The sequence below is a fragment of the Eptesicus fuscus genome, chromosome 7 (assembly GCF_027574615.1).
Source record: "Eptesicus fuscus isolate TK198812 chromosome 7, DD_ASM_mEF_20220401, whole genome shotgun sequence".
In the NCBI taxonomy this organism is placed as follows: domain Eukaryota; kingdom Metazoa; phylum Chordata; class Mammalia; order Chiroptera; family Vespertilionidae; genus Eptesicus; species Eptesicus fuscus.
The window spans coordinates 10633930-10651207 of NC_072479.1; the positions used below are offsets into that span (position 1 = coordinate 10633930).

Below are 17278 nucleotides of genomic sequence, written 5' to 3' on the forward strand. Positions count from 1 at the left end.
GGAGAAATATACCAAAAGCAGACTACATAAGGCACTTGGGTTTTTATTCCAATGACAATAGAAAGCCATGATCTGATTTATATTTAAGATTACTTTTGCTGTTATACGGAAAATGAACTGCACGAGTAGACCAATTAGGCTGTTTAAACAATACACAAAAGAGGTGATGATGGCTTGGTCTAGGATGGAGGCTGTACATCCTAGAGATATAATATGAAGGTTGAATTGACAGGATTATTCATAGAATACCTCTATGGAGAATGAAGGAGAGAGAGCAAAGATGAGTCTTGTTTCTTGTTCAAACATCTTTCAGAGGCTGATGATAGATTTATTCAACTTCATAAAGTTGAAAGCCCAGACAAGAAAAACCCTTAACTCAGCAAATGGAATGAAGAAGTAGAAGAGTAATTATTAAATTCTAAAATTAACTGAGGTACCAAGGAAAGTCTTACAAGGTAATTAGGAGATTTTCATATGGCTTAGCTAGCTTAAGAGGGAACTAAAGCTGGTAAAGAAATTCAGCAGCTTAGAATCCTTGCTACCTATAACTGTTTTAAAACATATAGAAATTATACATCCATATGCACATGGACAATAGCTTCATAATAAAAAAATATTCCAAAAAATAAAATTTAAGGCTATGTCAATACTTTCTTTTAATTACAAACATAGAAATAAAGTATCTGAGATAAGAAGTCTTGCTCTACCTCATTGTAACAAGACTGGTGTTTCTCTACTCAGCCCCAAACCTCTTAACGCTCTGGTTCTTAACCAGAAATGAACATCAGAATTACAAGAAAGACTGTCTAAAAATAGACATCTGCAGGAGGAAAAAGGAAGGAAAGATCTAGGTAAGAAACTGGAATGGCAGGATTAGAATGGGTCCTGGTCAGGAATAGCATATATCTTATTTTTTTTAAATATGTTTTTATTGATATTTTAGAGAGAGGAGAAGGGAAAGGGAGAGATAGAAACATCGATGAGAGAGAAACATCAACATCTATCAGGAGCCTCCTGCATGCCCCTACTGGTGATCAAGCCTGCAACCCAGGCATGTACCCTGATTAGGAATCAAACTGGCTACTTCCCGGTGGTATGGATCAGTGCTCAACCACTGAGTCACATTGGCCAGGCAAGCATATGCATATCTTATAAAAGCACCCTAGGAAATGATGCACATCCTTGGTTAGTAAAAGATTAACACTGAACCAGGCTAATTTTCACAGGATTTTAATTAGTAGCTTCTTCTAGTATTAATGGTTGAAGCCATGAGATAAATCCATTATAATCAGAAATACTTCATGAATATAAGCAACTTTACTGTCTTATTGTATATTAGTGTTAAGAGTCAAAATTGTTCGAGTGGCAAAATAAAAGGATTACTTTACACAATTATATTTAAAAGAGCCCTTTCTTTTTTGAAGGGGATTAGAGAGTAGTCATGTTCCCCACTGATTTCAGTTTAAATATAGTATTACTTTATGATAAAAACAAGTCTAAAACATGTGCTTAAAAGTTCCTCCAAGCAATTTCCCCATGGGTAATTAATGTTATTTTCTGTGATTATAAGTACATACAAAATTACCTCTAGGAGTTAAGAATGAGAAACAAAACCCCTCAATAAATGTAAATTTCTCAAATTTAAAAAAAACTGGAGAAGGCCCTGGCCAGAGTTGCTCACTGGTTAGAGGATCTGCCCACGCACCAAAGGGTCACAGTTCAATTCCCAGTCAAGGGTACATACCTAGATTGCAGGTTTGATCCCTGGCCCCGGTAAGGGGACGTGCAGGAGGCAACCAATTGATGTGTCTCTCTCACAGTGATGTTCCCTTCTCTCTGTCTCTCCCTCTTCCTCACTCCCTTCCACTTTTTCTAAAAAATCAATGGAAAATATATCCTCAGGTGAGGATTAACATATATATGTATATATCCATTCTATATAATAAAAGCCTAATATGCAAATAGACGGAATGGCAGCATAACCAAACAACCGGTTGCTATGATGTGCGCTGACCACCAGGAGGCACGTGCGAAACATGGCAGGCGCCGGCAGCAGGTGGCAGAGCGCAGAACATGGTGGGTGTTGGCCGCGGTGGGATGGTGGAGCAGGTGAGAGGGGGCGCCAGACCAAGGTGGGGTGCCGGTCGCCGTCATTGGGGTGAGCCTCTCATGGTTACTGAAAATTCTTTGCTCCTGCATGCTGCGGTCCGGCCGGTGCTCATACCTGCTGCTGGCGCCAGCCCTGCTCGCACCTGCTGCCAGCACTGGAGCTGCTGCTCACACCCACTGCCAGTGTCCAGTGCTGGCCCCCGATCGCTCAGCGCTGTCAGCAGGTGCGAGTGGCGGCTGCCAGCCCCGATCGCCCCTCAGGGTTTCTCCACCTCCCCCTGCTCCTGAGGGGCTATTGGGGCCGGCAGCCGCCACTCGCACCCGCTGACAGTGCTGGAGCCACCACTTGCACCGGCTGCCGGTGCCTGGCGCCAGTCCCAATAGCTCAGCGCCGTCAGTGGGTATGAGTGGCGGTTGCCAGCGCTGATTGCCCCTGAGGACTTGTCCACCTCCCCTGCTCCTCAGAGGTGATTAGGGCAACAGTCGCAACTCGCACCCGCTGAGTGTGGCGGGCCTGCTCACACCCGCTGCTGGCACTGGTCAGTCAGACATTCCCCAAGGGCTCCTGGACTGCGAGAGGGCCCAGGCTGGGCTGAGGGACTCCCATCCCCCCAAGTGCACGAATTTCATGCACCGGGCCTCTAGTATATATATATCCTATCTAATAAAAGCGTAATATGCAAATTGACCGTACATCTGCTATACCCACAAGCCACGCCCACCAGCCAATCAGGAGTGAGTATGCAAATTAACCCAAACAAGATGGCTGCGGCCACGGAGAAGAGTAGGAGGCTTGGGTTTCCCCGGCAATGGAGGAAGCCAAGCTTTCCGCCTGCCCTGGCCTGCCTTGGCCTCCGCTTAAGGCTACAAAGTTTCAATTACAGAAGATAAATAAATCCCAACAAATATGGCTGCAGCCACAGAGCGAGCAGGAGGCTTGGCTCCGCTCAAGGCTACAAAGTTTCAATTATAGAAGATAAATAAATCCCAGATACCAGGGCCTCCACTTGGGTAGCCGGGGGGCGTGGCCAGCCTGCAAACCACCACAGGCCCCACGCCCAGGCCGCCCCATGCCCCAAGGGAACCCCCACCCTGATCCGGGACACCCTTCAGTGCAAACCAGCCTGCCCCCACCCATGCACCAGGCCTCTATCCTATCTAATAAAATAGTAATATGCAAATTGACTGTCACTCCAACACACAAGATGGCTGCCCCCATTGGTCAAAGATGACTGCCCCCATGTGGACACAAGATGGCCGCCACAAGATGGCCAGCCAGGGGAGGGCAGTTGTGGGCCATCAGGCCAGCAGGGGAGGGCAGTTGGGAGGGACCAGGCCTGCAAGGGAGGGCACTTGGGGGCGATCAAGCCTGCAGGGGAGGGCAATTAGGGGTGACCAGGCCGGCAGAGGAGGGAAGTTGGGGGCGACCAGGCCTGCAGGGAAGGGCAGTTGGGGGGGGGGGGGTGGACCTAGGCCTGCAGGGGAGAGCAGTTGCGGGGGACCAGGCCTGCAAGGGAGGGCAGTTAGGGGCAAACAGGCTGGCAGGGGAGCAGTTAGGCATCAATCAGGCTGGCAGCAGAGTGGTTAGGGGGTGATCACGCTGGCAGGCAGAAGCGGTTAGGGCCAATCAGGAAGTCAAGCAGGCGAGCAGTTGGGAGCCAGCAGTCCTGGATTGTGAGAGGGATGTCCGACTGCCCATTGAGGCCCGATCCAGGTAGGATCGAGGGGTCCCAGATTGGAGAGGGTGCAGGCTGGGCTGAGAGACACACACCCCCATGCACGAATTTCATGCACAAGGTCTCTAGTATATATATAAGATTAAAAAAACTGGAGATGTATTAATCTTTATTTCACCAAGTCATTTGTTTAATACAACAAAACTAAAAACTTTTCTGGAAATAAATTAGTTTTCATTAGATAAAAATTTTAAATTACAAATATAGTCTTTTTATACAAATAAAGATTAAAAACTTTGAGCTCGCCTGGCCAGTGGTCTTAATGGTTGAACACTGACCTAAGAACCAGGTCACTGTTCAGACACATGGGCTTGATCCCCAGTAGGGGGCAGGCAGGAGGCAGCCAACTGATGATTCTCATCGATGTTTCTATCCCTTTTTCCTTCCTTCCTCTAAAATCAACAAAAACATATTTAAAAAAAAAAAAAAAAAAAAACTCAGAGCTCTCTCATCAGGAAAATTAGGTAGATGAGAAAAACTATAACCCTGATTTTTGCCTATGACATCCTAAGATAGCCCTAAATCTTCCTCAAGAAAGAGATCAACCAAGAACGTGTATGCATATATGCATAACACATGGATACAGGCAATAGGGTGGTGAAGGCTGGGGTGGGGGTGGGGGTTGGGAGCGGGCTAGAAGGGGTCAATGGGGGAAGTAATGGGACATATGTAATACTTCCAATAATAAAGATATATAATTAAAAACTAAAAAAAGAAATATATAAAATATTCACACACAAAATTAGTTCACAGCATAAAAAATGCACACAAACCACACAATATACTTTTCTCCCAAGAGAAAGTCACAACTGCAAAAATTTATGTCATAATTTCCAAAATTTTAAAAAACAATGCAATTGAGCAAATCACAAAATCCCTGCTTCTCTACAAAAGAGCTTAAAATGCATAAATGATTTAAAAAATTTTTAAGTGCTGTGTGAATTAACTAGTAAGATGAATAAAATGGAATATAAGTAATTAACATGCAAGACTCTAGAGAACTGTATATCAAACAAGAAAAATCTATACTATTTATATTCATGTTTTAAGGTTTATTTTCATCACAAATAAAGTATTCTTTTTCATTATTTTAAGAAATATAAAGAACTAGCATTGTTTTTACTTTTAGAAAAATATAAAGAAAAGGTATGAAATGCTCAACTACTAAATTAAAGTAACATTTTAATTATAAAAATTATATCTGATTAAAAGTACAAATATTTTCTCTCTTCATTACATTACACAATAAAAATGACAGGTTTCAATACACTCCAAAAAGCTTTCTGTATTTACTTTGGTTTTATTCATGTAAATAATCTTTAATAGAAGCCATGTGGATCTATCTGGCCAGAATAAATGCAATTCAGTTTCCATTTCTGGTTTTCCCTTCAATATCTAGAGAATTTCAGCAACTGATGTATATAATCATTATGGCTACTGGATGTTAGAAATGTTGTAAGCATTAATAAAACCATTAAACCCCTAAAACTTCCTCACAAAATTTATTGGGTCTCATTGACCGAATTTAGGCAAATACTTTTTCATATTATGAATATAACGTGAGCTTTATCAACCACATACTCTTTATGTAATATCTATAGGGACCATAGCTACACACAGTAACTTCAGACATACTTCCATGTCTACACACAGTAACTTCAGACATACTATATCAATAGCCTTATTTCCATATGAGTTTTCATTAAATAATTCAACAAATATTATTAGAATACTGACCGTGTGTGAACTACAGTGCCTAAACCCCTAAAACTGTAAGCTGTCCACATTTTTAAAAAAACATTATGAAACTTTTAGGGCTTGAATTACAATTTTAAGAACTATACCCTCTGGCCTGTATAGTAGTTAACTTACTTTGATCACTACAATATTTGAAGAAACAGAATACTGACCTGCTTGCCCCCAAACTTGGCCAAATGATCTGAAATGAGATCTTTCCTAGACTCTGCAATGATGGCAATCTTTTAAGTCATAACACTTAGGTTATTTAAAATTAAAGTTCAAAACAAAATGGGAAGAGAACAGGTGTTAGCTACCAAACTCTTTTGGACCAAAAGAAACATTTTTTTCTTCTCAAGTGATAGTGAATGTTTGAGTAAATGGTATCCTTCATTCATAATGATAAATTATGTTGTGTTTATAAACCAGAAACTTACTCCAAGACAAGTGTGGCTGATTATAAAAAAATATATTTATTCACAAAAAATAATGTAAGATTAATATTAACCAATACTGTAGTTTTAATTTCGAATTTCTACATAAAAATTTCAAAGCATACATATTGAAATGAATGTGCAAATAAGATAACTGATTACCTTATTCTAGACTCATGGGTTTTTACATTTTAAACACCCAAGATACTTATGCTATTCATTTTTCAGGTATTCTGAAAATTTTATTAGACATATTACAATAATTAATTTACACTATTTTTTGTCCCATTAACATTACTAAAGTAAAAGAAATTCCTGTTGCCCAGTTCTATTAAAATTGTATTTGTGCCCAGCATGGCTCAGTGGTTGAATGTTGGTCTATGAACCAGAAGGTCACAGTTCAATTCCTGGTCAGGGCACATGCCCACGTTGTGGCTTGATACCCAGTAGGGGGTGTGCAGGAGGCAGCTGATCAATGATTCTCTCTCATCATTGATGTTTCTATCTCTCTCTCCCTCTCCCTTCCTCTTTGAAATCAATAAAAATGTAGTTTTAAAAAACTGAAAAAGAAAGAGGAGGAGAGAAGATAGCATAGAGCACCTAGTAGAGCTGTGGATCTCAAAAAGGCATCCCAAGAAATATAATCTAATCAGCATCACATAACAGATTCAGAGAACAAGAGAAAGGCCTTACCTTCAAATAGTTATAATCTAATATATTGGGGCAGGAGGACAATTGAAAGAGTAAAAATCTAAGTAATTACAAATTGCTCTATGAACTCTCGTACCTAAAGGGTATCAATTGTAATCTGACTCAATACAATCACTGAGGTACGTAAAGTTGAGCACAGGTCATTAAAAATAACATTATATTTTGTCTGATGCAACAGAGTACTGCAAATTTTGGAAATCTTTCTTTGAAAAATTGCTTAAAATGTAAAGTTTTGACAAAGCTATAACATGTCTGATATCCAAATAAGTAAGGTCTGCTGGAAAGATTCATTTCTTACGATGCTGGATAAATCAATTATTGTAGCTGCAGATACAAAAGATACAAATAAGATAATGCCCAAAAATGTATATACATAATTCAACTGTTAAAATTTTTCATTCAGAAAAGCCTGGGAATTGTAGCTAAGCCCCTTTAAAAAAATGGAGTTTAGATTTTGGTAGACCATCATCACTGGAGGAACTTCCAATTTCCAGACTTGTCCATAACAACTTCCCACTCATCTTCTTCCATGCTTTCCCCTTCCCAGATGACTGGAGCGATACCTAGAAGCCACTTCACCTGGATCCCTAAGTGATTGTCTGGAGGAGTGCATCCCAGACAAGTGAACACCTGCTTGGACCGTTACAAAGCAAGAAATAAATTTCTGTCCTGTGAAGTCATTACATTTTGGATCTATTTGTTTCAACATCACAAACAGTGGGCAATAAAATTATAGTCCATACAAAATTATGGCTTAGACAGCAGTTTGATGACTATAATTAGTATTACTATCTTATTCATTTTACTGTTTTCTAAAAAATACAAAGCCCCACAATGGGACTTTTAGTTACTAGTTTCAATTTATAGGACTATCAATCTGAAATCTGGATAACCACATCTAAAATATGGGAAGATGTTTATGAAATAAGAAAACATCTCACTTCAGACATATCAATATGTAAGAGATTTGTGACTAAAAAAACACCAGAAATAAACATTATCACCATATAAACATGCAGTTCTCATCTGAATATTCATGGTAGGTTTTACATGTTTGTGTGCACTAGGTCTTAAAAGAGATACATCTCTTAATTCCTCTCCTTTCACTAAGACCGTTCCCACATCCCTACTCACTCAGGGTAACTGCACATCTGAAAGGCAAAAGGAGTAAGAAAAAAGATGACTTTCATATACTAGTATGAGAAGAATCAAATTCAAGAAACAGAAGAGGCTGCCACCATTGAGTTTATTCCTCCAGAATTAAAGGACCCTTCGTAGACATGTTACACACAGCACAGTACTTTTATTTACACAAACACTCTCCCTCTCCACTGAGTAGCTACAATGCACTAAATACCATTAATATCAAATGGTTAAAGAAAAAATGATCCCTGGAGCTCTTAAAATTATTTGATTAAAAGGAAAGAAAAAGACTGACTTCTAACTTTCCACCTCCAGGAAAGAATCAGGAATGTGCTCTCTCTGCCTCTCAGTTAATACAAAACCACTACAACACTCTGAATTACTGCAAACTCTAATCTTATACTATGGAAACAAAACTCCCCTCATCTCCACCTAGGATGCAAAGGCAGCCCTCATAGGATTTCCAATTTACACAGGAAGTCCATATGCCTTTGAAATCCTTTTAAAGTCTAAAACAAAAATCAAACTCTTCTCTTTTTGTTACCTTTCATCACTATCTTCATTTCTGTCCCTTTTTAGTGTACCTATGTCCTATAGATAAATGTGTCACAAAACAATAGAATTTTAGATTAGAAAGACTTAAAATCATCTTATATTATAGAAATAAAGATGCTAAAACATGGTGATCAAAGGGTATCCCAAATGCCACAGCTACTTTAGTAGAAAAACTGGTACCATATTCTAAAGGCAATGGAGCCCAATGAAAGTAGCTCAAGAGCAGCAATAGCATCACTGCAGGTGTTCACTATTGAACCTATAGTCAAAGAGAGCCCTAGCCACTCCTTAATTAAGGAACAAGTAACAAGTAACCTACCCCTTAATTAAGGGACAAGTTAGCCAATATATGAGATTTAAACAGGAAGTCCACAACAGGATCTCTCAAACCTAACAGTACACATTAACCAAGGATTTCTCAACCAGTAGAACAGTACCTATGGGAACTATTTAAGCCTTACCTGACAGGTCTCCAAGTCAGATGCAGCAGCCACATCCCTCTCTGTACCATTAATGTCTTGCCTCAGTTTCTTGAAATTCCCAACTGGGAAAGAAAGATAGCCAGCAAGTACTCCCAAGCCAGTTATGGCTCTACAGTTCAACTGTTAGTAACCTTCCTTGGGACATCAACATCTATATCCATATACATGCATACACAGAGCAGCCCCTGTCTAGGATAAGCTCAACATTACAGGGTAGTGAAAAGGCCCTCTTCACAAAACCTCAAGGGTTCCAGATCTTAACTATAAATTTTTATTTTATTTTTTAATGTAGAAAGCAATCCCCAATAAGAAAACCTTGAAAGGTTTGAGTGAGTCTGCTGAATATACCTGAAAAACAAAGTAGTTACAAAAATTGGAAACATGCAATTTAAACATAATTCTTATAAATATTTTAACTGGTTTTAAGAATGTTTTAGCACTTCAAAACACAGTGACTCTAGTTCTGATGCAGTTAAACTTTCAACAGGATTATTTCTGTTCCTTATATGACTATTCATCTATATCCTCTTGAACATTTGCATTTTCTAGAAGTTCATCAAAGATGTTTACTGACTCATTCAAATTCACTGTACTTAAGCGAAACCCACCAATTAAAACATTTTTTTCCAAAAGAGAAAAGAAACTAGTTTGTACAAGATAAGAAATGAAAAGATCCCTTCTCCTTAGGAATTTCTAATATGCTCAGGAAATCCAGACTGATATTTAAAACAACTAGAACATTTTAATGCTAACCTAACTCTGCTGCTATTATGTGTAAAAATAATTCAGAGAAATCAGCTGAAACTGAAATCAAAATACTATGATAGAATTACTTGACAGTCCCACAGAATCTGTAGACTTTTGAAAAATAATTACATCTGTTTAGGGTTACATCCTATAAAACATGATGTTTAAGAATTACATAATTATTTTTACAATTTTTACTTTCAGTAATTATACCATTTAGTGAAACATAAAGCAATCTAAAATGATAGCTTATGAAATTTTTATGCCCTTAGTGATTTTAATGTAGAGACTAAGACATACTGTAAATATGAACTTAGATATTCACGATCTGCAAGACTGTTAACAGAGTGTCCTATTTTCCTAATGGTATATACACTCCTTAGCTGGATATCAGGGTAGTGATACAGTAAGATAGATAGGCCTGTGGATTTAATTTTATCCACACTAGTGTTCCAGCCATTATGACTTACAACAGTTCATGATTTTTTACCTATACAGTTAGTTAATTTTAGCAATTATTTTCCCAGTCTGTTCTCTCTCTTGTTTTTCAGTCATACAAACAGATCAGTTACATGGACACACACATACAAACAACTAGCCTAAAACATAATAGTAATAATTGAAAGGACTATCATGCAGAAAAAATTTTTATTTATTCCATTCAATAAAAAGAAAAAGAACTAGGACTAGTAGGTAAAAGACGAGAGTGAGTTTAATTCAAATATGATATAATTTTCTATTTTATTCAAACTATAAAAATGTACACTGGGCTGCCTTGATTAGATAATGAATTCCTTATTGCTTCTATAAATTACAAAGCAGAAGCTAGATTATAATCTGTCAGGAATGCCACCTCTAAACTGGAACAAGGCTGAACTATTGTGAACCCTAAAAGTTCCACCTGGATCAATAACCAATATTAGATTATCACATAAGCCAATTACTATGCAATTGAATTGAATTAAGCCTCCATTGTATTCATCTATGATATGAAATGCCATAGAGCTAATGAATCACAAAACTTTAATTTTTAGCATTGAACTTTAGAAGTAAAAGGAATCTCCTAATCGAAACCTTTCAATAGCACAAAAATAAATAACTCTATTTTAAATAATGTATTATATAATATAAAATTTAGTACTTCAATATTTTTAACAAGAATAATGAATATAAATTTTCCCTTTTCACCACACCTTGAACAAGCCAAAAAATATATTGAAGAATATTAGCCAGTTTTACCCAACAATCTGGTACCCTCAGGAATATATAAGAAATGACTAAGTATTTCAAGATCTGGGTCTAAAAGCATAATAAATGAATACAATTATTTAATAATTTTAAGTTTAGTATAAATAAATGCTTTTCCCCAAATCAATCATCTGAGATTTGCCATAATAATTTACAATGAAGTGTATCAAATGGTCCAAGTATCTGTACCATCCTTAACTTAAAGAACAATATTGGAAAATACTTATTTACAGCTCGTTCATTTATGAATCAATGATGGCATTTTCAAATCCAAGAACTCCCCTCTGCCCCTCCCAAGTGTCCACACACAATTAAGCAGAAAAAGATATGCTCAATTCCTGAGTCAAAACTGCACTAAGCTACCAGATGATGTATCATATACCATCCAGAACTGCATGCTCCTGTTACTACCTCTCTTAAAACACTTTCAAACAGACTGTGGCTAATTTTGAGGTAATTAAAGCACATCGAGACTTAGTTTACTAAGTCTACTACCAAATCAAAACACTCTTAGGAAAAATTCTGATTAAGAAGAACTTTCAGCAATTGGTTCTCATGATAAAATTATTTTCATGGCACAAAAAAATTAAAGCATAAACTATTATTTCATATACTTAGTGTAATCATATTTTCATCTCTAAAAATCTATTCAAAAACTGTTTGCCTAAAGCAAAGGCTATTAGAAAAATATATCTTTAGACTTATGCATTACTTTAAAAGTACTCTTACTATAACACGCTCTGGAAATAAACTGAAATAAATTTTGCTAAGGCTGTGTTAAACCAGTGCTTCTTAACTTTTGAACATCAGGATAATATAAACTGTGATAGGAGAAAAGTGCCCAAGTTAAATGCCATATCACATACTCATATAACAACTACCTTCATAGAAGATATTTAGAAATTTTGCTATTGTTCTTAGGTTAAATGTGCATAAAACAAGTAAACTATAAATCCTTGATTTCTTAAACTAAAATAAAATGGTTGTGTATACAATTCAATGGAAACAACATGGGCTGCATATTTTTAATACTTCTAAATACTTCTTAAATCTAATTAGCTATAAATAAATTCAAGTAACTTTTATTTAAAGTTTCACTTGTTGCATTAAAACTTTTTTAAAAAATACGAATCATTTTAAAAGTGATCAAAACAAGTTTTTAAAAAAGAGACTTGATTTACTCAGGATCTACCATGTTCCCGGAATTGTGCTTTTGTTTCTTACAATTTGAGGAAATTCTAAATCTTAATATCTACTCAAATTTATTCAAATATGTTTACATTGTAGTCAAGAGATATATTTAAGTATGTATTTTTTCACAGATAATAAAAATGACATTGCTGTAGTTTACTTTGGATGTAAAAATATTTATGGCTTCATTTATATATACTAGAAGCCCGGTGCACGAAATTCATGCACAGGTAGGGTCCCTAGGCCTATCCAGCGATCAGGGCCGATCAGGGTCTTCCAGCTGCCGGCTGGGGCCTTCCTTTGTTCCGCGCCACCCCCTAGTGGTCAGCGCATATCATAGCTAGCGATTGAACTCCCCACCTCCGGGTCAAACTCCAGAGGGGACACTTTGCAAGGGGACACTTTGCATATTAGCTTTTTATATAGAGATTTTAGAAAAACAGTAGTTTTTGATATATTTTCAAGGATAATAATCTGGACTAGAAGCTGAAAAAAATAAAATGAAACTTTATAACAAAATTATCAATAGCTTATACCTATAGTAGACAAGAAGCACTAATGATAAATTAAATCATCACTTAGGTAAACTTCATGACCTTTTTTATTCTACAACAATAAAGTAGAAATTTTATGATCTTTCCTAGGCCTTGGAAAAAATAGCATTTGTGGGTAACAAGTAATGGAAGACATTGGGGGGGAGGGGGTAAAATGGTTTCCTGAAAGTCAGTCAGACTTAATTTTTTCTTTGCTGATCTCCAGAGAGTATTAAGCCATTAACTAAAAGAATTATGAAGAAATAATAAGTGCAAAACAATTCATCATTCCAGTATTTTTGGAAAATGTTTTAGCTTAGTTGATTCTCATTTTAATGAAGAACAATTTTTAAATAACATGTATAAAAATTTTAGGAATGTATTTAATATGATACACTGACTTACTTTCAATGGTTCCAGACAGTAATTAGTCATTTTAATATTAGAACTATGTAGAAAAATAAGTAGTTTCTCACCTAATTTAATTTTTAAATTAATTAATTTCATCCCCAATTTAGGTTATAACACCCAATAGGGGCCAATGAGACACCTACCTACACACAATGCCTATTAAAACACTTAAATACCACAGCATTATGGATTTTTTTAAGTAAACATTTTCAAGATCTAAAATTGTCTTTGACATTTTTAACTCCCCCAATATTTATAAAGCCTATTTTTAATGGCAAGCTTGAACAAGTCTGATCAAAGATATGAACAAAATGTTAATTTTTGAAACAAGGGAAGATGTATTGTTATGCCAAAATAAACTGGTACTTAATTACAAAAGCCAACTAACTGGCATATGGATACTATTATTGTGGGTGCTTTATATACACTGCTCAGAAGTCTGGACAATCTCTAAGAAATTTTAGATGTATAGCTGACATGGAGATTATGCTCGTGTACACAATGTGAACACACCTCAATGGGAGAAAAATCAAAGTAACATATTACTTACAAGTAAAACCTTTAGGCTATCAGGAATATTCAATTCTGACACTGCTCTCTAGAGAAGAAGGGAAAATGTTTACAAATTTAACTAAACCTGAGGGTAGAAGAAAAGGTAAAGGGACAGTGAGGGGAAAGGGGCTGAAAAGAAGGGGGAGATGAATGGAGAAAAAGGGTGGGAGAGAAAGTTGGGGGAAGGAGGCATTGATAAAACCCTTGGCAGCACAAGGTTATTTAGCCTGAGTACATTTGGTATTTTACATGCTAAACCAGATGCTCTGTTCCATAAAGTTATCATTACCTTCCCTCATTCTTCCCCAAAAGGTCCTTGATTCCTTATCAGTATAAAAACTAATGATTTCTCTTAATAATTTGGTTAAGCCCTGAAGGCAGTACTAGTTCCAGGCAGATCCAGCTAGATAGTTTGGCTTCATTTAGTGTGCATATATTTCATTTTGTTTCTGTTTTTTGAAACATTCAAGGCCAAGTGATGATTGTCCAGTACAGGTTCTAGAAACATAATCTGTATGGGGAGCTCAAACATTTTACAGACACAAGATAACCTGCTCAGCATTTATGATAAATTCAATATAATTTTGCATAGCTTACTTTTCTGATTAAAATAGATCACAGTAGAGATGGGTGATGTTAATTATCTACAAAACTTTTATTATTATTATTATAATAAATGCTTATGTCACGGGCTAGAAGGTAAAATTTGAATGATTAAGATAAAACAGAGAACTTAAAAAAAAAAAGAGTTCTCAAAAGGTCACTATGAACCGTGCCTGAGAACCCGAAGGGTATAAATACATTTGTCCAAATTATTCTATCATTATAGGTAAACTTGGAAGAAAATGACTGAGAAATATTGTTTTGCCTACCTCAGTGACTCCTAATACATTCTTTCCTACTATTTATTTTCTACTATTGTTTATAATACTTTACCCAATTAAAAATTACTATTACAACCTTGGCCAAGTGGCTCAACTGATCGGAATATTGTCCCATATACCAAAAGGTTGCCAGGTTCCATTTCCAGTCAGGGCATATACCCAGGCTGTGGCACTTATGGGAGGCAACTGATTGATGTTTCTCTCTCTTTCTTTCTCTCAAATCAGTATGTTTTTTTAAAAAAACACCATATCTTCGAGTAAGGATTAAAAAGAATTACTGTTACAGACTTATAACCAAACATCTGAAAGGTAAGAAGTACACCTAAACTTATATTTTGAATTATATAGAATAAGCTATTCTTTAGAAATTTAGTACAAAAGGGCTGTGAAGCACACATACTCATCAATATTTTCTTATGCTCTTACAGAAGTTTTTGAGTGAAATAGCACTGACTTTTAAAAAAGGGAAATACTAAGGTCCAGATAGATATTTTTCCTAAATAACCATTTTCTTCGTTTATTTCTGTGCTATTAAACACGCTTAAATTTTTTTTTCATATTTAAATTTCGCTTTTAATTTTTCAACTCTGGTACCAAAATCTAGAACATAAAACTTACAATGTGTTCAAATGTGAATCATCAAGTATACAATTTCAGTTCTGATAAACTAATAGCAAATGGTGCTTACAGATTTAATATCTGGAACTCACTGGAAAGTTACCCAACTTACCTGGTGCTAATCCAGCAGCAGCAGGACTTCCCATGGATGGGTGAGAGAAAACTTGAGAGAAGGCAGACATATTTGACTGGGACACATTACTCAGCCTGGAGGTTGATCCTCCTTTAGGAATAAACTCGCTTGCAGTAGGATTTGGTGTCTATTTAAAAATCAAATATAGTAAGTTAACACATTTTAAGCCCAAAAAAGACATTGAATCTACTAGGCATTATTCCACAGTGTTTTATTTACTGAGTAGAATATTTTACTGAAAAGATTTACAGTGTTTTTTAGTTTTCATATTTTGGGGTGGTATAAATAAATTTTAAGGGAGTTTTTAAATCAAATTTGTTAATTTTAATTTCACTTGCAGAGTTTAACCTCAGAAACATGCAAAATTTGCCTTTATAGTCAAATATGCATCATTACCAAAGTATCCTAAGACATTTTAGAGAACTGGGAGGTTGAGACTACCTCAAAACTGAGCAACAAGTTTCAAATTTAGTATCTTTAAACCAATTCTACTAGTATGAAGGTAAAAACTGCCTTTATTCCAAAATTAATCACTTCCTTTTCTATAAGCATTTAAGACATTTTCTCAATAATATGGTACCATATATTTAAGTAACAGAGTAAAGACCAGAAAAAACATGTATAAACAAGGCATACATGGAAAAAAAATCAAGATAGAAGAAAAACACAATAGAGGCCCCAATGCATGCGAAGTATCACATGTAACTTACGTTATATTAAAAATATTTTGCCATATAATTACATTAAAAATTTTCTTCATCATTGTAAGTCACATTTTATATATTCAAGTGGCATGGTACTTTTGGCTTTAAGAACTATTAAAACAGCTCTGGCTGGGTGGCTCAGTTGGTTGGAGCATCGTCCTGTATACCAAAAGGTTGTGGGTTCAATTCCCGGTCAGGGAACTTACCCAGGCTGCGGTTTCAATCCCTAGTCAGAGCCAGTACCAGAGGCAAACAATTGATGTTTCTCTCTCTAATTGATGTTTCTCTTTTTCTTTCTCTCTCTCTCTCTCTCTCTCTCTCTCTCTCTCTCTCTCTCTCAAAATATACACATATCCTCAGGTGAGAATATAAAAATAAGGAATTACTAGAACATGAGACTGTATTTCGAATTCATAAATGGTCTATATTTTTGTCCATGTGAAACAAATGAATGACCTAAATATTTTATTTTATATATTTTAATAAATATTTTCTTTTATTTATTAAATTGTTTTTTTGTTAATCCTCACCTGAGGATATTTTTTCCATTGATTTTTTTTTTTTTAAAGAAAAAGTGAAAGGGAGGAAGGGAGGGGTCAGAGAGAGAAAAAGAGAGAGAGAGAGAGAAACACATCAATGTGAGAGACACATCGATTGGTTGCCTCCCGTACACACCAACTGGGGTAGGGATGGAACCTGCAACCCAGGTACTCGCCCTTGACCACGAACCCGAGAACACTGAAGGAGGGCCTACGTTCTAACCACTGAGCCCACCAGCCAGGGCTGAAATGGTGACCATTTTAAATTCTACATGCTTAAGTGCAATAAAGATTCAATGACCATTACCATGAGCGATATCATTTGAATTCAACTTCCAATAAGGTCAACCAAAGAAAAAATTCAGTATGTTCATACTTTAACCCACATTTTATGTATACATACAAACTAAATTTAAAACACTGAGTCATGAAACGAAGAATTTCATCACTCAAAAGTATTTTAGAACTAATCATTAGAATAAAGAAGGCAGAAAATCAGACTATGGACTAATTACTATACAATCCAAGAAAACTTCCCTATCATTAGGGGAATGACACTTGAAACTATCAAGTTAGAATTCAAAATATTAAATTTGAAAGATAAGTCAACAGGCTACCCTAATTTTAAACTCTAAAACAATGATATTTTACAGGTGCATGCCAAGAGAAAATTAAACACGAAGTGATAAAATATAGAGGAAATGTTAATCCGAGCTTAATTAAAATATAAATATATAGAATGAACCTCTTTTACTGCCCATATCTAAAACATGAAATTCAGGGAAGAGGGGGTATCAGGCTTGCTACAAAA

General features: G+C 36.2%; 1 protein-coding gene across 3 annotated transcripts in view; it reads right to left on the reverse strand.

Annotated features, from left to right (window-relative positions):
• PAN3 (poly(A) specific ribonuclease subunit PAN3) overlaps positions 1-17278 on the reverse strand; it is a 182212-nt gene that overhangs the window by 79960 nt on the left and 84974 nt on the right. For all 3 annotated transcript variants that reach the window (XM_008158175.3, XM_008158177.3, XM_008158176.3), the window contains one exon: positions 15204-15351. In XM_008158175.3, the coding sequence (XP_008156397.1) occupies positions 15204-15351 (148 nt within the window). The remainder of the gene's footprint in view (positions 1-15203; positions 15352-17278) is intronic.